At 35.2% G+C, this 25,027-nt stretch overlaps 1 protein-coding gene across 1 annotated transcript in view; it reads left to right on the top strand.

The window, feature by feature from the left end:
- The window catches only part of Ccdc191 (coiled-coil domain containing 191), a 74,411-nt gene that overhangs the window by 20,248 nt on the left and 29,136 nt on the right, over nucleotides 1-25,027 (top strand). The window contains 5 exon segments of the mRNA XM_005327679.5: nucleotides 1,495-1,648; nucleotides 11,720-11,910; nucleotides 19,463-19,715; nucleotides 23,443-23,900; nucleotides 24,677-24,786. Coding sequence (XP_005327736.3) covers nucleotides 1,495-1,648; nucleotides 11,720-11,910; nucleotides 19,463-19,715; nucleotides 23,443-23,900; nucleotides 24,677-24,786 — 1,166 coding nt within the window.

Genomic DNA, 25,027 nt, shown 5'->3' on the forward strand with positions numbered 1-25,027 from the left:
TGACTAAAGTGCCTGCCTACTCAAAGTGAGAGGCCAGAAAGACCTATTAGATAATCCTTCCGCCCATCAGCCTACACAGCTTTCCCCCCTGTGTTCTTGATTGCTCTCCTTCTACCCAATTTAAAACAGCTCAGTAGTGGATGTGCGCTTCACTCCTTCAAGTGCCAGACTCAGGCCTCCTCCAGATGCTGTTCCTTTCAGAAAGCAATCACCAGTGTTTTAGTGAGTTCTTTCTAAGGTCAACTCTGCTTTTCAGATTGTACCCAAGCCCTGGAAAAACTAGGCTGACCTAAAATAAACTGTGAAAACAAGTAACACTTGATGATAGCAGGATGCTTTGTTTACAATGGGTGCTCCACAAATATTCGTTGACCAGTAATTTCTTACAAAAGTTAAAAACTTACCTGTCATTACAGTAAGAAAGATAATGTCCTTTACTTCTAGGTGGATGAACTGATTTAAACTTTCCAGAAAGCAATTTGGCAATAAACAGTATGCCATAAAAATGGTATTATCCCTTGACCTGGAAATTATAGTACAAAAAAATAATCTAAGGTCCAAAGATTTGTTTATGAAGATAATTAAGATAATGTTACTTATAATGACAGACATTAATAAATATTAGAGAAATGATTAAATTATTATTACACAATGAAGCAGGAATGACAAGTTATCATTGTTTATTGTCCTACTGTGCATTGTGTTACCACCTTCCTTTCTGATAAACATACAGAAAGTCACCATTGCCTTATTATCACTAATAAAGAAAAAGAATATCTGAATAAGAGGAAAATGAGAATGAGTAACAAAGTTATTTAGAACTTACCTAAAGGCCTTTCCTTATCATTGAATTTTTTTACATTTTTCTCTGGTCAGCTATTTTAGAACTACTATAGACTCCATTCTTTCCTTACTCAATAATACTTGGTTCTTTTATTATTTTTCTTCCTAGAAACCTTATAAAAGTCTAGTGGTTTTCTTACTTGTGGATTCTTTTTACCCTCCTAACATGAAGAGTGAGAATGCGTATCCACATTAGAGAATACTTAGTAGTTGTTTACTCTCAAATTTTCATCAGAGTATGGTTTGATGATAAACTGAATAAAAATATTTTACTAAAATAATCCATAGAACTTTCTTTTTTTAATATTTATTTTTTAATTATAGGTGGACATAATTTCTTTATTTTATTTTATGTGGTGCTGAGGATTGAACTCAGTGCCTCACGCATGCTGGGCGAGCGCTCTGCCTCTAAGCCACAACCCAGCCCATAATCCGTAAAACTTTCTATTTGTTAAGATAATTTATAATAATTTTTATTTTATTTGATCTGCATTTTGTAAAGAACTAAGACTCAGAAAAATCACCATACTATGTAACTTTAGAGCCAAATCTAAAAATATGTATTGTGAGTGTTCATTCCACTACAGTAAGTTGTAATAACTCATTGTTATTCTATTATACATGTATGTATTTTAAAATTGTTATTAATAGAGAGAAGAAAAGACAAGAAGAAAATTCTCAAAAGAATCCAGAGAAAGACATGTTTCCAAGTGCTCACATTCTTTTGAATGAAGAAAAAGTGGCAAAAGAAAGGAAAAGGAAACTCAAAGAGTTATTAATCCAAACTTTCAAGGAAAATCACCAGGTAGGAATTATAGTGTCTCTTTATTCAGTTTTCTATAGTATAAATGACAAGAAGGTGCATCAGAGATGGGATAAAGTAAATGCTAAGCCCATGAAAGACTCATCCTAAATACCAAAATTGCCCACACTATTTATTCTCTGTTGTCCAGCTGACCTGAGACTGGAGCTGTATGTTGGTCTCCCTTTCTGGAGCTATTCTTTTTGTACTATAAAGAGCCTAGGTGAGATCCTAGGAAACTGGCAGATAAATTTAGGACTCTCCTCAATCACCCTTTTCAAAATATCATTTAACTACATAGACAGCTCTCTGGAAATTTTTAAAAGTTTCACTTCTACCTTGATATTCTCAAGCATCATATGACTGGGTTATTTAGAAGGTAAAAGAACAAGTTACATGCCCTTTGCTAGGTCCGATCTCAAAGTAATGATACATTTATGTTTTTTTTTCTCTCTCTAATGGTCTACATTTTGTTTTACCTTTCTTCTTTTTGCTTTCTCTTTTTGTAAAAATAACTGCCATTTTGACATTGACAATTGAGTAACCTCCTTGGACTCTGATAAAAGTAGGAATTTGGGACTTATTACACTTCACATGAAACAAATTACTTGACAGATTTGCAAATGGGATGGTTGGATGAGAAAAATATATATGTGTGTGTGTATAAATTTTTTCCTAATATATATGTGTGTGTGTATAAAATTTTTTCTATCTCCTACAATCCCCACGCAGGGCCTTAGATATTGCTGAAATGCAGTGAAAGTTAATAAAATCAACGCATGAATGAGCAGATGTAATTAAAAAGAGAGAGAGAGAGATAATGGTAGAAAGATTTTGAGAAATCTTGATAAATATAGAGATAGATTTATAAGGGCCCCAGGAATCAATAACAGGAATTTGAATATAATATGGGCAAAGAAGGTATGAGGAAAAAAAATAAAGTAGCATAAGTGATTTTTTAAAAGATAGACATATTTAATGGCAGTATTTTGGAATGATGGGTAGGAAGCCATATTATTTAGATATTGAACAACAAAAATTTGATCAGTTTTGCTTTCAGAAATAGGAAAATATAGTGGGAGGAAATCTTAAAAGTTGGGGTTAATATTTTTAAAAAGATTTTCAAAAACTCTTGACTTCTGGATCTTAGTGAGCAGATGGAGTTATGTGACCTACTATAATAATAGGTAAGATTTCTAAGGGCAATTCGAGAGAGAAATGAATATTCAGGGGACCATGTTGAGAAGCCAGAAGGAAAAAGTGCCATGATATGTTACACAACCAATGAGGGATGAATACGACATGTGTTCCCTAAAAAATTAATTTTAAAATTGTATTGAAATGAGAAGTCATATATGTTTTAGATGGAACTGCTATATGTGAATGTTAAGCACATAGATAGTTTTACAGAATTAGTGATCCATCTCAGACAGACTACTTGGTTTTAAAAGGATGTGTCAATATATTTGAAAGGGAAAAAAGACAAGTCATGAATAAATTATCTCCACTTTGCAAGAGATTTTGCTTGATTTTTTCCTATACTTTATTATTTTTAAGATTTTATTTTGAGATAATTTTTGGCATACAGAAAAGTTTTAAAAATAGTACAGAGAGTTCTTGAATACCCTTCACCCAGCTTTTCTCAATGTTAAAATCTTACATAGGCATAGTGTAATTATCAAAACTGGGAAATTAACACTGTTATAATACCATTTTGATACCATTAATTAAACAATTGACCCAATGAGAATATCACCAGTTTTTCCATTGATGTCCTTTTACTGCTTCAGTACTCAAACCATGAATCCATATTGCATTTAATTATTATTCCTTAGTTTCCTCCAGTGTGTCATGACAGTTTCTCTCTTACCGTCTATTCCCCCCTCCCCACCCAGTACTGGTAATTGAACACTCAGGGGTGTTCTACCTCTGAGCTACATCCGCAGCCCTTTTTTATTTTATTTTGAGACAGAGTCTCACTAAGTTTCCCAGGCTAGCCTCAAACCGTGATCCTCCTGCATCAGCTTCCTGAGACACTGGATGTGTATCTCTGCACTGACTCTTACCCTGTCATTTAAGACCGTGACATTTTCAAAGAGAATTGGTCAGGTATTTTTGTAGAAAGTCTCTCAATTTGTGTTTTATGATGTTGTCTCCTGCTTAGAATGAGATTAAACATTTTTCATGTAATTACTTATAAGTGATACCGTGCCTTTCTCAGTATATCATGTCAAGGAGTACATAATTATTGATGTTTCCTTGATCTCTTGGTTGATTGTGTCTCCTGGGTTTCTCCATTGTAAAGTTACTATTTTCTCTTTCATAATTAATAAATGTCTTGTAGGAGATATTGTAAAGCTATGTAAATACCTTGTTCCTCCTTAAAATGCTCATCCATTGATTATAGCATCCAGTGATAGATCCTGCCTGCAATCATTATTAATATGGTATTTGTCAATGGTGACTTTGTGTTTCCCTCATTTATTCTAGATTTATTAATTAAAATTCTTCTAGAAGGAACTATGCCATCTCTCCCATTTATTTGCTTATGCATTTATTCATTTTATTTAGTATGGACTGACCCATATTTATTTTATTCTATGAGTTATAACCTAATATTGTTAACTCTAATGTCAAGTTGTTCCAACTTTGGCCATTGGAAAATCTTACAGCTGGCTTCTTTGACCTTTCAACATGCTTCCATCCTTTTCTGACTGCTTCCTTTCTTTATGGCACCACAAGGTATTCCAGGGCTAGCTTCTATTTTCCTGGCATAACTCCTGGAATTATCTACTTCTACACAGAACCTTTTATTGGAGAAGGGTCTTTTATAAACCAAGATCCATGTGCTCACTGGTGCTGGGATGTCATTGTTTCTAGGCCCTCTCAGCAGATAGGGCTAGGAAATGTATGTTTGTAGGTACACTAACCCATACCCACATGCACATTCTATTGATTTATGTCTGTATATCTGTATACATGTTGAAATCCAAGAGCTTCTTCTGAAACCTTTACAACACAGGGAGTCATGTTTTTGTTTTCCCTTTTATTATTTGTAACTTACTTCAGTTCTACCTGACTATATATTAAGTAATTGTGAATTTATAATGATATTTTCTTCATATTTTTTTATTGGTGCATAATAGTTGTACATAATAGTGGGACTTGTCATAATGATATTTTCAATGCTAATCTAGCACCCCGGTTCAGTATAGCCTTTCCCTCTTGCTGATTTGTAACTTCTTTCTCTGACAATGAGACACCCAGTTCTCATTATGCACAGTCTATTTATTTGTCTAGTACTAGTATACTATAAATCTAGTTTCAGAATTACTAACATATACCACTATGGAAGCAAATGTACTAACATATAATGTATAATATCTGTACAGTTATTTTTGTTTTTAGCCTATAGTATTTAGTCAGAATATTATTTTCCAAAGTTACTTAGGTTAGTTCTTTTCTTTGCCTTGTCTTGCAGTGTGATAATGCTATTCATTTATAATGAGTAGTGAACCTTTAATTTAGACTTCCCTAATATATAGGTATAACTGAGACGTGGTGAAAGTCTACTTACTAGACACCTCACACTTTTATGTAGACTTGGCTGGACAGTCCTGGTAAATGCCAGTGGAGTAGGTAGGCCTTCTGGGATCACTATGTTGATCCCAGTCCAGATTCCTAGCCTGGTTCTAAAGGAGACTGAAGCTGCCCTTGGGTAATGAAACCTAGATAATCAGCAATCTACAAATGGATGCATAATAAGAACTGGGTAACTTACACTGAGCACCCAGATAACTGGGTACTCTTATCAGCACCCTCAAAATGCTTCACTTGTACAGACCCAACAAACTTAGCTGTATACAGTATTTGGAGGCTGACCTTAAAAGAATGTGTTTCTAGTAGTTGCTGTGGTTCAAGTTTCCTTTAATTCCTGTAATTCTTTGTGCTTTGACTCTGGATTTTATGTTCTCCCAATGGAAATCTTATATCTCATTTGGGTCATATTATTTAATGAGACAGTCTCAGAAACAGTGAATGCTTTCTTATCAAAATACAAGTTTAGATGCAGCACTCTTCATGCATCTCTCCTACCCATTTCATTGACAGGTCTTTTTGTTATATCGGAAACTTCTGTTTTTATGTAGAAATGTTCTACTTCCATCCTATCCTAGTTTCTCTTTGATCTTGTGGTGAAATCTCTTAGGGAGATTCAGCAACCCACGTGTCACTGCTAATTAGCAGAGACAACAAGGGATTAACTTTGAAATTCTTACAGTATTTGGAAAATGGGCTTCTTAATTCTCACTCTATTCTATAATGCATTTTTTTAAAAAAAAAATAAGATTAGAAACTCTATAAACTTTCTTGCTTATGAAAGTTAGAATAATGAAAGATAGGGTGACATGGACCTAAATCTTATTTTCTGGGTGGAGGAAGATTTTGATTTGCTGATTTGGCTAGATTTTTTCTATTAGAAAGTAAGATGATAATGACTCAAAGAAATCATTGTTGATAGTTTACTAATGCATAGCACTATCCAAAAGCCCACCCCAAATTCAACCAATGAAGCATAGACATGAATGGAAAAGAAACTTGCATTTTTTTCCAGACAGGGTGATGAAAACTGTAGTTAAGTAACTCATTCATATAGCATGATTCCTTTTCAAAGATGTTACTTTTATCAGAACTTCCTACACACCACTGAAGCAAAACCATTTGTGAACTGACACGTAGCAACCATCCTCTCAACAGTATCTATATTTGAGGAGAGAAGTAAAGGGAATACCTCTGCAAATAAACTGAAAAAACAAAGAAATGCCAACAGGGGGATTCATGAAACTCTCCCCTCCAGGTTCATTGAAAAGGACAATGTGTGGCATGCATTTCAGGAGGCATTTGAAGCATTATTATATATTACTTTAGCCAACTCTAGAAATTTTTCACTTATAGTTATCTGTTGGGGCAAGAAGGTTGCTTGTTTATTTGCTGTTGTCTGCCTTTCCTCATCCTATGAGGAACCCAGATCTCCCAGAGGTTCCTATTCTTTTTTTTTCTTTTTTTTTTAATTGTTGGTCGTTCAAAACATTACATCTTTCTTGATATATCATATTTGATTCAAAAGGGTTATGAACTCCCATTTTTACCCCGTATACAGATTACTGAATCACATCAGTTACATCAATTACATTTCCATTGATTTACATATTGCCATTCTAGTGTCTGATGAATTCTGTTCTCTATCCTATCCTCTACTATCCCCCCTCCCCTCCCTTCCCCTCTATTCTTAAACGTGGGTTATAGATATTTTTTTATCTTTTGGAAAAAGCACTGATTAAAATTTACTTTTAAAATTTGAAAAAAAGAGCCTTTGGCATAAATGAAGTCTGTTCTCTAAAGTTTTACAGAGTAGAATATCTTTTTCCCTAAACACTAGACACTTGAGGTGAATATTCATAAGGATGTTGAGTGGGTGAGGAACAAATGACATCATGTCATTGTCTTACTGTCAGACTACCCTGAGAGTGAACCAAGCACTTGTCTGATATATTTTGAGGTAAGCTGTGTTCTTGGAATAGTTTGTGTGTGGCCGTGGTGGAGAAGGGTGGGCAGGTTCTAGGGATGGGTGGGAAAGAAATTCTTGAAGGGAAAGAGAAGACAATGGGGAGCTGTAGGTTGGCCTTCTGTAAAGACAATGTGTCATGAGAACTGGTCCAGGCTATGTGGGGAAAGGAGCCCTATCCTAATAATAGTTAGGTTTTGGGTTGTATTAAGGTCATTCTTCTTTAAAAGAGGCTAGAGCCATCTATGGGTTAAGCATTTACTATATAGTGAGACTAAGGAATTGCTGCCTGAAACTGTACTACTTCTAGAGTGAGACAGAATATTAGATAAATACAGCAATATTGTTGATTGAAACTTCTTAGCAGAATTAAGAAGAATTTACAAAACGTCCTTATGTTACTGGTACATATTGACACATTTATGAGTAAAATGATATAATGTCTGATGTCTGGGATTTATTTTTAAATACTCAAGGAAAAAAAAAAGGTGGTGGGAGACAGACGGAACATGATTGGCAAAATGTTGATAATTTTTGAAGCGGAGTGAAGATTTATTCTTTTGTTCTACTTTTGGATATGTTTGTTAAATTTATGTAATAAGGGCTTTTTTTTAAAAAAGAAGTTTAAAAGAAGAAGGATAAAAATTTAAATACAGAAGTTTCACACAGCAGCGATTGTTAAAGTTTGAGTCTCTAGGCTTTTCCTTGGAACCCAACAGCCAGTCCAAATCTTAACATTGTTCTGGGAACTCAATTATTTCCTCAACTGTAATTAGCTATAGGAATGTATATGGTTGTGGGTGGAGTGATGCCATGATTTCTTCTCTATTCTTTGGGGCAAAATTATGGAAACCAGGAATAGGATTGATCACAGGGTACTTCTTTTCTTGCCAGATTCAGGACTGGTCCTTCCCACTGGAAATTTATCTTGCCATGGTAAATATCCCTCTCTATCCAAACCCCAGCCTATTTGTAACATCTGTGAGGTCTCTTGCCTAGCTACAGTGGTCCTCAAAAGGAAGAAGAGAAGTTAGGGAGTGCTTCCTTTTGTAGTAGTAGAATGTCTGTCTTTTGAGAACAGGAGCAACAGGAGTTATTTGGAGGCAAGGAGTGGTGTGGCTTTCTTCCTGGCATTTGAGCCTTGGCCAGCTCCCCTAGACCACTAGTTGCACCACCGTTAGTTCCATTCAGTGAAAATAAATTGTAAACTTGTTGACATTTTTGTCCTCTTTACAATTCATTGTTTATTTTTCCATGACAGAGAATTTTGATGCAATTATCACTGAGCTTTCTGACAAAAGGGAAATAGCTGAGGAATTTTGATGAGTTATCCACTTCATTAATCAGAACAAGCATCTCTAGTGACAGGGTTAGAATTACAATGAAGATTAGATAGCAAATTGCTGTTCCACCTAACGTCAATCATTTGCAGTGACAGCAGTGTGATTACACTTCAGGGAAGAGCTTTTCTTGCCAACAGAATGAGGGCAACTCCAGTGCAGGTAATAAATTTAGCAGGGCGAGCTGTCATTTCTTCTCTTGAGTAGAATCCTTAACAACCAAATGATGTCTTGTGGAAGATTTTAAGGGAAGGAACGCATTTTACTTAAAACTTTCTAAATTTCGCATTGTAGTATTGTATTTTAAAAAATCATTATAGATATGTACTTAGGAATAGCTCATCCCCACAGTGATTTTTGGTACTTTTACCTATCTCAAGTCTTAGTTACCAGAGCTTCTGATAAACAGATGGTAGAAGTTAGGAAATGAATACATAATATATTTGAAAATGTATTGAAATGTTTTTTAATCTTATTCAGAAAGAAAGTAGGAAAGAAATGGAAAGCAATCAGACTAATTACTGAGCTGGTTAAAATTTTAAGGTCTCTTGGTTTAAAAGGAATACATTCCTCTTTCAACCCACTTACGGTGTTAAATAATAGTTCTGTTTCAAAGAGCAAAGACATACAACACTACAATAGTACTAGAATGTAGAGCTGAAAAAGAGTGGCAGACCTGGAAGCAGCAGAATTAGGTGGGGGAGGAGGAATAGAGAGAATAAGTAGATCATGTCAGTAAAGTATGCCAATTCTGCTTTTCCTTCGAAATGAAAACAGAAGGGCTGAGAATGGATTTCTTTCCCAAGTACATTCATGGGACTCAGGTTTACCTGAATAATGTTTGCTGTGAATCAAGAATAACTAAGCAGCTATCTGATTTGTACTTGATTTCTTTTTATTTAAATTTAAATTTTTGAAATTGAAAAGCTTTTGAGCAGGCAGGAAAAAACCAATAGCAAGTCAATTTCAAGAAAACAGTTGCTCTGTAAGTCTGTCACTTTGTTGCTGTTAACTTCTGTGTCATGAAACTGAATAATAGACCTTTAAAACTGATTTTGCTCTCAAAGTCTCCTACTAGGTATTTTAAAGAAATATGTTAACTAAAGAATTTATAAACTCCAGTTTTTCCCTCCTAAGTTCAGATAAGTTTCTAACCAGTGCCCTTCTACCATGTTAATTTATATAAAGAGTTTTCTTTCATTACAAAAGCCACAAAGAATTTGCCCTTCATTTTTAAGATTGGTTAATTACCAAATAGATTAATCAGTATAATACAATGTTTTAATTTTAGTCTCAGATATCCCACTTTCTATTCCTCTCTTTCCTAGCTAACTCAGGTATACCACTAACTCTTTATCTTGTGAATTTAGTCATTAACCCTTTCTCCACTTGAAGTTTTAACTTGCTGAGGTAAATCATAAGATTATTTTCAATTTCCATTTTGTCATGATCTAAGAATTAATAAAATTACACATGTATAAAAGATAAAGGGCTGGGGATATAGTTTAATGGTAGATTACTTGCCTAGCATGCACAAGGCCCTGGGTTTGAAAACTCCAAAGCAAAAAAATAATACATGGAAATTACTTAAGCTTTATAGACAAGAGTACTGTAGAAATCCAAAGACACTTTTAATAGTGTTATTGTCTAGGTGGATTATGTTTGTAATACTCCATCATTAGAAATAATCCAAGAGTTAAAATTAGAGATAGCTATGCATACAATATTTTACCTAGTCACTCAATAGGAATCTTTTTATCTGGATAGACATAGGTTATTTTCTTTTGACAGTGTCACATGCTAACATCATTTTTATGCTGTATTTTGTGAGATAAGAAATAGTGGAAAAAAGCATATCCCCTCAACCTGGCAGCTGTCTGTCTTCTCTTTGTTATGATTAAAGACATATCCCATATTCAGCAAATCTACTTTCCTTCTTCCCTTCCTCTCTCCCTCCTTTCCTTTCTCCCCTCCTTTCTAAGATCTAAGGTGAAGGTCTAGAAAATATGCCCTCATTTGACATAATGACAAGGGAACAATTTTTTTAAGCTTACCATCCATGGTTTCTCCCAATGAGAAAGTATAATAAAGAATATCATATATTTTTATAAAGAAGGAAGCAGTAAATGGGCTGGCCCTGCTGAAGTCTTTGAAGCTGGTATCATGCATCACTCGTATTTCTAATAAAGTCACTTCCCAAGAGTTTACCTCCTGTTTTAGTCTCCCCACACTCAGATTTGCCATTCCCATTTAGGAACCTATTTTCTTCTCTCAGGAGGCTCACAGTATAGTGGAAATCAGTAAACTGGTGATTATGACACAATGTGAAGAGTGTTTTGATTGAAGACAGCATAGATGGCCTTGAGAACACAGTAGGTGGGCAGTTACATTTGGGAAGAGGGTTGGTAATAGAAGAGTTTTCTGAGAGAGATGACTCCTAAAGTAGTCAGGCAGAAAGAGGACTAAAAAGAAAGACAGAAAAATTAGCACGAACATAGATAGTGAAATAGTATGGTTGGTATTAAAGCCAAGAGCTGAAAGGAAGGAACATGAATTTTGTAGTAAAGATAGAATAGATAGACAAGGACTAGGTTGCAGTGATTTTCTTAGACTAAGATCACGAGTAACACTGAGGACATCCTTTGGGTTGGTAGACCTTATCTAACTAAGTTGGTCTCTCTAAACCTCCTCACTAAAGTCTAACATGGTCATCAGTAGCCCAGCTAAAATTGTTGCTTTTCGCTATCTTGTCCTCAGGGATATCAGTGGTGCCAGGAACAGGAATGAATTAAATGGTTGACATTTTAAGCTCCAAGACAGCCTGGCAGTGCAAATCATGTTGGAAGCAGGTCTCTCAAGGCTCTCAAGTGCCTTAGTTCATGTTTTAGATATGACTTGTGCCTCCAGCTTCCCATGAGACTGGTGCCTCACAATGAAAATTTGGAATTTTGGTTTAAACTGTGAGGCTGAGAACACCTCAGTTGCATGACTTGGATAATTCTCATCACTATAAATGTAAAGGAATTTTTCTTTGTTCTCTTCCATCAAGATCAAAGTTTCTAGATTTATTAGAAAAAGTGTGAGGGGAAAATCTGAGGAAAGGACTCTCAGTGCTAAATATTAGAAACACTAGCACACATTAGTGGTGATTTTCCAATATTTTTACTGCAGTGTCAAAAACGGTATTTCTCTGCCTGGCACAAGCTGATTCTTGATCATAGGATTAAGCTGGGGAAAGCTGGGACCTTATCTGACTGGAAACTCCAACTGAAGGTCCTAAGAGCCTGGAGAGACTACACAAGATCCCAGAAGTTGGAGAGGGAGACTCAAGCCTTTGAAAATGATCTTCGGGAAGAAAACAGGTACCATTACTTATCATAAAAATCCTTCTAGTGGGTTTAACTAGGGCATCTTTTCCTCCTGAAGAATCTAGAAATAAATTCTAAAAATGCTGCTCACTAGAATTATCTTAACTACTTATAAAATTTGGTAATTAGTTTTTCTATGTTACATTTCAACTAGAAAAATTTAAGTGAAAATTCCAAGCAAACAAAATTATCTGATTAAAAACTAATGTACCTAATTTTCTTTCTTTAAAGGAAGCAAGTATTAGACTTTTCCCTAATGCTAATGTCGCCACATTGCACTTTGGACCATCGTATGCTTCAAAGAGGGAGTTTGATTTATATGCCAATAATCCTCATTGATAGAAATCACTGTCTGCACATAGAATGTTAATTAAGGACACAGGGAACATCCATCTGGGAGGGCCAACCTGCCAAGAGTGATTCCTCCCACTCTACTGTCTTTTGTTCCACACCTTATTTAGAGGTTTTTGATGCTTTTATATGGGTTCTCTCTTATAACAAGCATAAGAAACAAAATTTATCCTTAAATGAAGCTTTCTTTATTCCATGATAAATTAAATACCTTTTCTTCTTATTTCCAAGTTCATCTTTGCATTCTGTTTTTTGTTTGTTTGTTAGATAGTGCTAGGTATTGAACCCACACATACTAAGCACATTCCACATGCTCTACCACTGAGTTATACCTCATAGCCCCACCCCCTTCATCAATTTTATATTCTAGTATCAATATCAAATATGTTTATTTGGGGGCTTCATGTTCTTATGTGTAACCATTTTCTCCTGGCAACTCTGACATTCATTCAGAATGAAATATGGAAGTGTTGTTACTTAGAAGAGCATGATGCCCCCTGGAGCTTTGCAACCACATGACAACATCAGGCACTAGAGAAGTACAGAGAAGACTGGCACATATTCCTACATAGTTGTATGGAGGAAACAAGATCTAGAGACAGTACAGGTATTGAGCACTATTGCAAACAGAGGAATACATCCCCTTTTGCTGCTAAGAATGTGGCACAGAGAAACACTGCTGTGGCCAAGGAAACTCCTTAAGAGTGTCAGGAAAAACTCTGTCTAGAAGATGGGATTTGATCTGGGTTCTGTGTGGTAAACAGGATGTTTCTGGGTGGGTTTGGGAAACTGGGTGGTGGCATGAAGCATAGCCACCTGGATTGGATGGAGATCTTTGAGTATGTAGCTGTCAAGTCCATCAGTTTCTGAATGTCTTTAAATACCAGAAAAAGGTAGATCTTCTTTAGTAATAAAGGTGAATTCTTGAAGATTTTTTTTAAGTGAAAAGGTAGTCACTTTCCCTTTCTGCAGTATTCTGGGTGAAATCTTCAGAGTAGGGGTGGGTGGGGATCCATGTAGAAATCTCACCTATAATTTGTTTCCAGAATCTCAAGGCTTAGTGCTTGATATAAAGAATTGGGAAGTTGCTTACTTTAAAATGAATGATGTCAGGATTTGTTGGACAAAGTAGGCAAACTGGAAGTGTTATAATGTGGAAGCAATGTGAGTGAGGGCATAAAGTGAATAGAAACTGAGATGGCAAAGTTAAAAGCAGACTGAGATTTACATGCTAGAAGAAACTTGTAGAAGAAAAATCTGGAGAATTTAGGATTCCATTCCAATTAAACTGTTTAAATATAAAAGCACTAAATGGGGATTTCATAATAGCATGACGTGCCAAATTTTTTTTTAAAAAGATCTTCTCAGAACTTTGCGTCTCATATCTGTGAATTATTTTCAGGTGTCTATTTTTAAATGTTCAGAATGGGTACCAATCTTTTTCCATAACTGCCAGAGTTAGAAAATATTTAACTTATAATAATTTTTTACTACAAAGCTTTAGAACAAAAAATATCCTAGATCAGGAAGGCACCTCAAGAATTGTCTGATCTAGCCTCTCATTTTACAGTTGATAAAAGGAAGGCTTGGAGAGAATAAGTGACTCTGTTAATCCAAAGCTAAGAGTAACTAGTCCAGGACTAGAGTCCTATTGTTTTGATTGTGAGTCAGATGCTTTTTCCTACACCACACTGTTAAAATAAATAGTGTCTAGGCTGTGATTCCCTGATACATCCATCTTTTTCAACTGTTCTGAAATTTGGATTATAGCAGATAAAAACTAAGATTGGTAAATTATTAAGTGACAGGTCATCCTAGAAACATTTGAGAAAAAAGGAGCCATTCTACCCAGACTTTCCTTCGTGCCACTTTCCTCTAAATCCCCGGCTCTCTGCACATTGGTAGAGTTTTCAAGCATTTTTTTAATATTAATTTTTTTAGTTATAGGTGGACACAATATTTTAATGTGGTCCTGAGGATCAAACCCATTGCCTCACGCATGCTAGGTGAGTGCTCTACCTCTGAGCCACAACCCAAGCCCTTAAAGCATTTTTTCTCAATTGTGAGCTCAAGGGAGAGGAGAGAACATTTATTATAATGAGTTCATCATTATAGAAACTTAATTCTTATCACATCGACAAAACACACTGACTTGGGGGCCCATCCCCTGGGTGTCCTTGAAATCATTGTTTTATCTATTATTCAGATCTTAGCTGAGTCCTCATCCTCCATCTCCTGCACCCACTTGGGTTACTCCCCTGAGGTTTGCTCTCACTGGCCTTGTCCCTTATGCAGGGCTTAACCTTGCAGGCTTTTTTTTTTTTTTTTCTGTTCTTCACACTTTCTCTCTAAAACAACAAAAATCCCTCTCTTCTTATTCATAATTTAACAGCCATCTTTTCTTATTGACACTGTGCTCAGAGTCTCACCTAAACTCCAAGGGTTTATCCATTTTTTTCTTCTAAAAATGCATCTTGCTTTCCCTAGTGGGAATTATGGACACTTTATTTTTATCTATCTCTTTAGGTATTGTAACTAATGGTATCATAAAATTTTAATAAAAAATCATAACACAATTTCAACATTAACAAATATTTCTAAACCCCAAGGATGAATTTATCTAGGTAATGAAACAAAATTCTAGTATTTACAAACCTTTGACATGGTAATATTGAAATTTGAACTGTACTTTCGGTTTCATTAGCATGCTTTGCAAATTGGTTCCAGATCTTCTATTCCTCCTCTTTCCCTTCCTCTCTGATTTTACAGCCAGCTCTAGACAAAACTAGGAAGAAGCAGGATTTGTTTTCAACATTCTCTGCCAACCCTTCTGCCTGCTTCCTATGTTTCTCAATTCTTTGCAAATATCTCTGCCCTTCTCTGTATTAACCTCCACAACCTCTTTGGTCTTGCCCTTTCTTGCACAGGTGTCCTGGGACTTGCCTGGAGCATGCTTTCTGTCTCTGTCCCTCAAGCCCCTTACTGGTTGTTACTGTAATCCTCAGTTGTCACTGTAATCCTCAATTGTCAGGCATTCTTCATTTCCAGCACTCCTAATTTCAGCCTTCTTTGGGGCAATCATTTATGGAGTGTCTCTGTTAATCATGTTCAATTGTCCTTTCCTCTCTGCTCACCTGGGTACCCAGGTGAGTGGCCAGAAGCCATGTGGCATCTGTAGCTAATAAACTTCCTGGTATATCTATCAGAGAGGCAGGAGGACCAGACTTGTGCTGCCAACTTACTTTAAAAATTCTTTAAAACAGAATTGCCTTATCTTCCACTTTTCCCCTGGGGGCTGCCTAGTGCATTATTGAATGCATTAGCTTGCTCATTCCTATTCTTGCTAAACCTGCTCATCCCAAATGCAGCTGTTCGTGTCACTGCTGTTTTTATGTTCTACACCAGATTTCAGCACTCAATCACATTACTAATATGTGTTTTTTTTATTATTTTCTATTCTCTTTTTTAAAAATTCAAGACATTTTTTAAACATCTGATAGTCTTGCCCTCAGCATTTTACCTTACATGTGAATTTTGTATTATATTTTCAGATTCTTTTCTTATTGAATTATATTTTGAAAATAAAGTTCTTTTAGGTTAAGCAATGCAGGGCTTATTGACACCATTTCTGAGGATGAATCTATAGTTTAGAAATTTTTAGATGCTTTCCTGTGTCCCAGATCTGGTTAGTGTTCTTCTGACTTCTAGGTTCTAAATTATGCACTTCTCACTAAATATCATTTGAGGTGTAGATCCTGGGTAGCATGGTTCACACATTCCTTTTTAAACCTTTTATATTTTATGTTCTTAGGTCTACAGAGACAGCCTTTCTCTGCATGCAGTTATATAATTGTGATGATCAATTTATATACTCTCGCTAGAAATTTTCTGATTTTAGCTTGCAAGCATATTGGGACAGTCTGTTTTCCATAAGAGAACTCTGTCCTTCATTTTATAATTATCTGGGAACTATGTCTGAAGCCATTTCTTTAGGTGAAGTTACACAAGTAAATTGCATATGACTAAGGTTTTAGGAAGTTTGTTTTTTTTTTTTTACTTTTAGAAATATTAATGATTTTAGTGTCATCTTTTAAAAAGTATAGAAACTGGCTTATATGGAACATCATTACTCTACTGAAATGAACTGCAAGGCAGCAGAAGTGGGATCACTTTGTCTCTGGATCTCTAGCTTCTTTGCTTCTGTTCATCCATCTGAACCCACAAATATAAACATCTTAACTGCATTTTCGAATCTCCTACATAACCATTATACAATGGGATCTAAACTCTATGGTAAACATGCATTTTTTTCTACTCTTTTTTTTTTAACATTTTTAGTCTCATTTTAGTTACAGAAATGGCCTTCTCTTTGCCATTTAATAGTGTCCAAATAAGTCTTCCCTAACAGTCAAAACCCCAGTGCTGATTTTGGCTGTTTATGCTATAAAAACAAGAAATTAGCACATCAGGTACATTTCACACTCCTCCTTCTTGAGCAGATTGATGTAAATTGAATTTCACATTAATCAGAGCAACATTCTTCTATCCTGTGGAAATTGATGATTTTTACCCACTTGAAGAAAATATTATAGGGTGTTTTGTTTGTTTCCCTATTTATACAATGGTATTTTTAGAGCTTTGTTCTTACCTGCATTATTATCTAATTTATTGTTTTTATTTCTTCTACAATTTTTAATTTAATTTTATTCTGTCTCAGATACATTATTTTCATTAAAGTAAAATATTATATACAAATGTTTATTTTATTTTTTTTTTAAGAGTGAGTGAGAGAGAGGGACAGAGAGAGAGAGAGAGAGAGAGAGAGAGAGAGAGAATTTTAACATTTATTTATTTTTTCTTAGTTCTCGGCGGACACAACATCTTTGTTGGTATGTGGTGCTGCTGAGGATCGAACCCGGGCCGCACGCATGCTAGGCGAGCGCGCTACCGCTTGAGCCACATCCCCAGCCCCAATATACAAATGTTTATTATAACCTACAATATACTTTTATTATAAAACCCACCAATCACAAAGTACTTTTTGAGTACCTGTCATGAAGATCAATTACATATAATGAAATATGCTGTTAGCAGATGTCTTAGCCGGTTTTCTGTTGCTACAACAGAATACCACAGACTGAATAATTTTTAAATACTAGAAGTTTATTACGTTCGTGGTTCTGGGGGCTAAAAAATCAAGATTTTCAACATGCATGGTACTTGCATCTTGCCAGGGCTTTTGTGCTTTTCCCCAATATGGTAGAAGGACAAACAAGCATGCACATCACAGAGACAGGAAATGAGGCACTCATCCTTTTTATCATGAACCCACCTTCTAGATAACTAACCAGCCCTCCTACCTTCTCCACCCTCTGTGATAAGGGCATTTATCTATTTGGGAGAGTACAGCCCTATATGGTGTAATTACATTTTAAATGTCCTACTTCTTTATACTGGTTACAGTAGTGATTAAATTTCAGCATGAATTTTAGAAGGTACAGTCAAACCATAAGCAGCAGAGTTGCTTATATTTCAGTTTTATAATTACTGAAATAAAAACAAGATTAGAACAGAAATATCAGTGTTTCTCTGGTATAAGGGTAAATATTATTTGATGAATTTTTTGTTTCAGTTATATATATTTTTGTTTCATATACACACAAACTCATATATTGAGGTACAGCATAACTTTTTTTTTCTTTGCTGTAGGTGGCATTCAAAAGAGTTTTAAAAGTCATGCAAGCATTAAGAACTTAAGAAATGTTTTCCTGACTCATTGATTTTAGAACTTTATGATGTTCTTGATATGACCCCAAAGAGTCCATGAGAATTAAGCATTATATATATGTAACAGAAATTTATGTGCAGTGTTATAGAGAGAACTTAGGCTAGCCACCTTTACAAGATAAAATCAAGTATGCATCTAAATATTAGATTTTAAACCCTCAGATTGATCCCTAATGCCACATAATAGGTTCCAAGCTCACTTCTCCAGGAATAACCATCCACCTGTAAGTAGACATCAGAGACCTCCACTTGAATTCTTGACTGGCTATCACCAAAGTGTCTTCTGATAAAGATTCCACTCATTTCTTCTGACATTTATGAAGTTTTGGGGAATGAAAGAAGCTCTTCCTCAGGAAGAGCTAGATAATGAGTTTCATGAGAGCAAGTGCCTGGCCATTACCTTTCATGGATGTATGTAATATCAGCAAGCATGTTCACAATGTTGTCATTCATTCAGTTCAAGGGTTTTAAATGAATCCTTTCCTTTAAAGATCATTCTCCTACCAAGTCTTTCATTTATAATATCCACTCTCATAGTTTTATTTTACTTTTATAAGTTTTATAATTATTGACAATTTATTCCTTTTCCTTTCTCCCAAGCCTGCCTTCCTTAGCTTCCCAGTTGAATCTTTCTCCCTCATGCATTCCTTTTTTTAAAAGTTATTTACATACCTATTCTTTTTGCTCCTTCCTCTATTTTATGGTCAGAACTATTTTATGGCTATAAAAAATTTAATATTCTTTTTTTTAAACAAAATAAAATTTATTAAAATATGAGCCTAGTACATTGTATAGTCTAGTATTGTAACTCCTCTAAGAAATAGGAATTAGGAATATTAACACATAGACATTGAGGATGGTAGAGATGCAAAGGTTCATCACTATTAAAGTTCTATTTTTTAAAGTTTACAGTTCATAAAATTGATTAATTCTGCGTCTAGGTTGGGACTTAACTTTTTCTATTAATTTTGTATTCCTTCAGAATAAAAGCAAATAATATATGTCATTATTTTTTAAATCATTGTCACTTAAACTTTATTATAGCTATCAAAATACTAGAATATATAGATGGTAAAAGCATGTGAAATTAAAGTAATTATAATTATCTAAAAAATCTATATCGAAATGAAGAAAATACACACTTAAATGTAAAAAAATTAATATTCTTTTGTGACATGATAGAACAGAATATTCATCTTTTTTCTTGAAGGTACTGTCTTGAGGTGCTTATGCCTTCCATGTGGAGACCCTGTGCACTGGGGAATGTTAAAGCCATTTCATTTAGCTTAATCTAAAAGGATAGGCTAGAGCATTTCTGGGACTCCCTTGGACTTGTGTTTTATTTATTTTATCAACTAATGAAGTATAAATGTCTTCTTTATTTTAATGAAAGTGCTTTGTTGCTTAGAAAACAACAACTGGCCACTGAGTATAACCGGAAACAAGTTCTTCAACACTGCTTTGCAGAATGGCATCATTGGTGTAATGCAGAGGTCCTAAAGAGAGAGCTGGCTCGAGCAAAGGAGGAAACTAGGAAGAAAATGGATGAGCTGCTGAAGGCAGCATCTCTAGGGAAACTCAGTACAAGTGGGTGGTCATCAGGCATCAGTGTACCTGAGGAGGCAACAGCCACAGTGGACTCACTAGTAAGAAACATGGAGGTACATTGTTTTTTCTTTGATTGGTCTTCTGCTCATTAAACACTTGGATTTGAGCTTTGCACTTTTACAGCCTGAGGTACATCAGCCCTGTCAATTGGCCTTGTCTTAAGCCATCCAATGGTTAGGGCAGCTACAGTGCACAAAGCTTACCTTCCAGGCAGTGTTTATTTTCTTGAAGTAGATCGTCTTTCTATAAACACATTACAACTTTAGAGTAGTTGAAAGTTGGTAAGTACATATTATAGAGAGGGAATTTATAACAACTAAGTGAAAGACTGCTTTAGGAAGAAACAGATCAAGCACTATTTACAGCTTGTCTATTCCTCTTATTTTCTTCTTTGATCTTCATATATTTCCTTTCTAAATGAACTTGTGACTTATAAGAGGAATTTAAATATTTTTATTTTTCTAATTATTATAAAAGTACATATAATAAAGTATATATGTGCCAATTATAGTAATTTGGTAGAAGAAAATCACAGAGAAAAAACAAAAGTAATTTAAAATTCCATAATTTGGAGGTAACTAATAACATGGAAGTATAGCCATCTAGACTTTCTACTCAAGTATATGCAAATTGTCTTCGATAATATTTTATTTAGCTTTTAAATTTCCTTCTGTCAGGTCATTGAGGAAATCTCTGCCATAATTCAGGAAAAGGAACTTATGGTCTTTTCTTTTATTTACAAATGTAATTATTTTTTCTAAAAAATTATTTTTGCATTTTTAAAATATAACACGAGAATTTCTTATGCTATTACATTAGCAACAAACAGTTCTAACTGAAAATATACTTCAAAATGAGACCTACAAATCAGAACTTCTGGATGTGGGACACCTGTGGTTTTTTTAAGGTTCTACAGGTAAATTTGATATGTACCACTGGATAAGGACTATTATTCCATGCCATTGTTTTGTGATAACTAATGACATTCTGTAATGGACCATAAACTAGTATCTGTTTAACTCATCTGTTGCTGGAATTTAAGTTGTTTCCTGTTTGCTACTATTTTAAATTGTGCTTCAGTGAACATCCTAGTAGCTAAATCTTTGCATATACCCATGATGCTTTACTTAGTATAAATAATTAAATTTAGAGTGCATGTTCTCTTTTCATCTTATTATTGTTTCATCATTTGCATTTCTTTGATGTCTAGTGAGGTTAAAACATCTTTATGTTGGATATATAGATATATATGAATATAGAAAGATATAGATATAAAGTAACTTGTCTATTTTTCTATTTGAGTACATTTTTTTAGTTATAGAAGCTCTTTATATTTTTAAGGCTATGGATGCTTTTTTATTACATAGGTTGCAAACATTTTTTCCATTTGTCTTCTGGTTTAGTTATGGTGTTTGGTACAGTGTCCAGTTGTTAATTTTTTATAAAGTCATTTATGTCAGTTTTTTCTTTTCTCATTTCTCTGGTTTAGAGAGCTCTTTGGAGAAGGTCCTCTACCTGGTCACCTCCTCCCTCCTCATAATGCTGTTAAGTACTTAACTCACAGACATGTGAAATTAAATTGGGCACTGAGGTCCCCAGCCTTATTTTGACCCTGATTACTGCTAGCAAAGTAGGCTGCTTTTAATTTAAGCTTAGTTAGTCTCTCAGTGAAGGGGGATCCTGAGGATACTTATTGGGACTTATATAACATTTTGGTCCCTTCCCCTAGTCAATTTATCTACCTTTATGTCAATTAGATAACACTATCTCCATTGAGATCCAAGAGAGACTTGTACTTAAGAAGTAGATGTATGGAACCTTTTCCTTACAAAGTTCCACTGCCCTTATCTTTAATTGAAAAAAAAAAAAGTCAGCAGAATTCTTTTTTTAACCTGTAGATAGACACTAGATCTTTATTTATTTTTTTTTAATGTGGTGCTGAGAATCAAACCCAGGACCTTACACATAGTAGTCAAGCAAGCACCCTACCACTGAGCCACAACCCCAGGCCCAGAAAATATTTTTTACCTGTATAGAACACAAAGCACACACTTTAGCAATAGAAAAAAAAAATGAAAATGGCTGAGCATACTGAAAAATGCTTCCAAACCTCTAAAATCAAGAATAAGATTTTTTCAAGAAGGGATGACATTATAAAAATAGAACAAATGAAAATTGAAGGCTGTAATAGATTCTGCCGGTTACAAAATTAAGTCTTTTCCAGAGTTTAGAGTAAAACAAACAAATGAAAACATAAACTCTGTAGTTAGATATTCATTAATTATACAGACAAGGTATTCATATACCAAGAACACACATCTTCCACCTCAAAATCGTTCAAAACTATTAGTACAATGTGTACCATTAAGCTTTTCTTCCATTCACTCATTTTTTAACCTAAAAAGTTACCATGATCTAAAAGAAATCTTGTTGCTCTACTCAAGGCTTTTAGTCTTGCTGGGTTAATAACATGTCATTACCACAAAGTTTAAAAGACCTTAAAACATATACCCTGCTTGATGCTATATTACATAAGCACGTATTCTCATGAGTAAATGTCCACTGACATTTCTGAAATAAAAGGTTATTTTTAAAAGTCTTTTAACATGTCAGAGTTTCCATATATTAAAATTTTCACTTGAATTAAGCCTATGGAACACTTTTCCATCATCATGAAAAATAGTTTTGAGTACCTGAGATGGCACCCTGTTAGACTTAAAAGCTTCTGATATTAGATAGTTCATAGTATTTTTCTCTTTATGCCACCGAAGATGGCATAATCAATAGCAGATCAGACCATAGATCATGGACTCAAACCATTCAAAAGAGACATTTTAACTCGACATTATTTTGGCCTGGATAAGTTTTGCTGATTATGAATGTTTGTTTTCTTCCCTTCTGTATAGAACTTGTAATTGCATGTGATAGCTCAGTCTATTAAATGAAATTTACATGGGCTGGGGATGTGGCTCAAGTGGTAGCGTGCCTGCCTGGCATGCATGAGGCACTGGGTTCGATCCTCAACACCACATAAAAAAAAAAAAAAAAAAGAAAGAAAGAAAGATATTGTATCCACCTAAAACTAAAAAATATAAATATTTTAAAAAATGAAATTTACATGATAAAGCTTTGAAACCGATTAAGTCATGCTAATACAAAGTAGTTAAGTAATATTACTCTTATGCTATACAGATATTTGCCTGGTAATCCTGGGCTTCCAAATACTTCTCACAAATAGCTGGAGACTAGGCTTTCAGCTAGGCCTGATGCTGCAGCAAATAAATATATTGCACTGAGGCAAATGATTAATTTACCAGTGGCAAGAGAGGCATCAAAAGAATAGAGCTAGTATTAATTTATATTCTTTAGTTTTTAAACATTCTTAAGAAAGAATATATCTACAAAATTTTCAAATTTCTGCAAAATTTAAAGTCAATTCTTACATAAAATTCCCATATATTTATCTGAAGTAATTGCCTAATTTACAAGTGAATTAACCAAATTAATTAATAAGAGAACATTTTTTTCCTGTTGCCAGAGTCTTGGCCCCTTGTAGTGGTTCTTACAGCTATAGCCACTTCTCCACCCACTCTTCATGGTGAGCAACTTTGCACATTCTAACAGGCTCACAGAGCCAAGGCTGGTGGCCTTTGAGATAACCAGACCAAGAGCATAGGGCAGTTCTGCCTGGGGTGTGAGACCATTGTGCCTTAAACAAAACAGTGCTGATGGACAGAGTTCTTTAAATAGTTGAGCTCTAACATGTTCTTTCTCTCTTAGGTGACTGCTGTTCCCTCTTTATCAGAAAACTCATCCTTAGAGAGCAATGGCTGTATGCTCATTCCTCCCCCAGGAAAGACAACAATGAGTAACTTGCAGTGTCCCCTTCAGAATGTCTCTCAGAACATACCTGACAGTAAGCCCAAGTCCTTGGATGCTGAGCTCTCTGAACAGCCAAGCAGTGAGGACAAGCTCAGAACCACCAGCCACAAAGCAGAACCAGCTTGTGTGAAGCATTTCTGCAACCGCCATGTCTTCCAGCAACAGCTGATTGAGAAGCAAAAGAAGAAACTTCAGGAACAGCAGAAAACCATTCTCGATTTGAAGGAAAAACAGCGGCTGGCAGAGGCTCAGTGGGCAGCTAAGCATGCTGCTGTAGTCACAGATGCACACAATCACCTCCTGTTAAAATCCCTAGGGGCAGAGGAACCAAAAGGAACCTGCCAGATGCTTCTGAAGTATGTCTGTTGTATCAAACACTCTTCACTTTGAGATAGAGATGTTCCTAAACTGTTTTGCACTTTTTCTAAACTCCCTGATCTTTTCTTTCATTGTGCACTCTCAAAGCAAAGAATCTTCACATGTTGTGACTCATACATGACAGTTATAAACAGATATTTCAGGCAAGTGGTTGCCTATAAGGTTCCAATTTTACAGTTAGCATTTGGGTCATGGCTGCCTTTGTCTGAGGAGCTCTCCAACTATCCAATGAAAGAGAAAAATGCTTAACTTTCTCTAACTAGATTTCTAAGTTTCTGATTATATTTAAGGCTAAAAAGCCAGCTTGAGCAACATTAGGTACACATGGCACATCCCCTGGGCTCGCTAATTACTTAGATTAAATTTTTAGTTGCTTAGGATAGAACTAAATATCTTCAAGTCTGGAGTAAGAGTCCAAATTTCTCAAAGTCTTCTAAGATATTTTCACATGTGCTTGAGACTTACCATGCAATAAATGGTAAGAAGAGATGAAACCCTTGACTTGAAGCACTAGAATGGGTGTCAGAATGCCTGACTCTCACTGTAGGTTCAGGTTAGCCATGCAGTCTTTCTGTACCTTAATACACCAGTGTGTAGGCTGGGTATAATAATAACACAGTTATCTCAGAGAGGAAGGATTAATTAAAATTTGTAAAATGCTTTGAACTCCTCAGGTGAAAATGTATTAAAGGAAGCTGAATGTTGGTCTGAAATCTTTCTCCATTGTATTTTCTTTCTTTTTTTTTCCTCCCAGTTCATCTGTTATTTCCCGTAGGACTGAAGGCAGAAGTGACTCCCAAAATTCTCTTTCTGGACCCAAAAGGAATCCAAAGCAGCTGAAGGCACCCCATCCCATACTGAAAGGCAAGTTGTTCATCTTCTCTCCTAGGGTATAATATGCCTGGGTCTGAAGTATAGCAGCTCAGGTTTTGAAATTTGGCAGAACTTGGTCAGAATCTAAGAAGGGTAGACAGGAGAGGAATGGAATGTATCAGGGAGCTTCACTACTTTTTTCCTGCCCGTTTTGGAATCCTTTTTGGCTTTCCTGGCTCACACACACACACACACACACACACAAACACACACACACACACACAATGTTGAA

Source organism: Ictidomys tridecemlineatus, chromosome 3 (genome assembly GCF_052094955.1).
Source record: "Ictidomys tridecemlineatus isolate mIctTri1 chromosome 3, mIctTri1.hap1, whole genome shotgun sequence".
NCBI lineage: Eukaryota > Metazoa > Chordata > Mammalia > Rodentia > Sciuridae > Ictidomys > Ictidomys tridecemlineatus.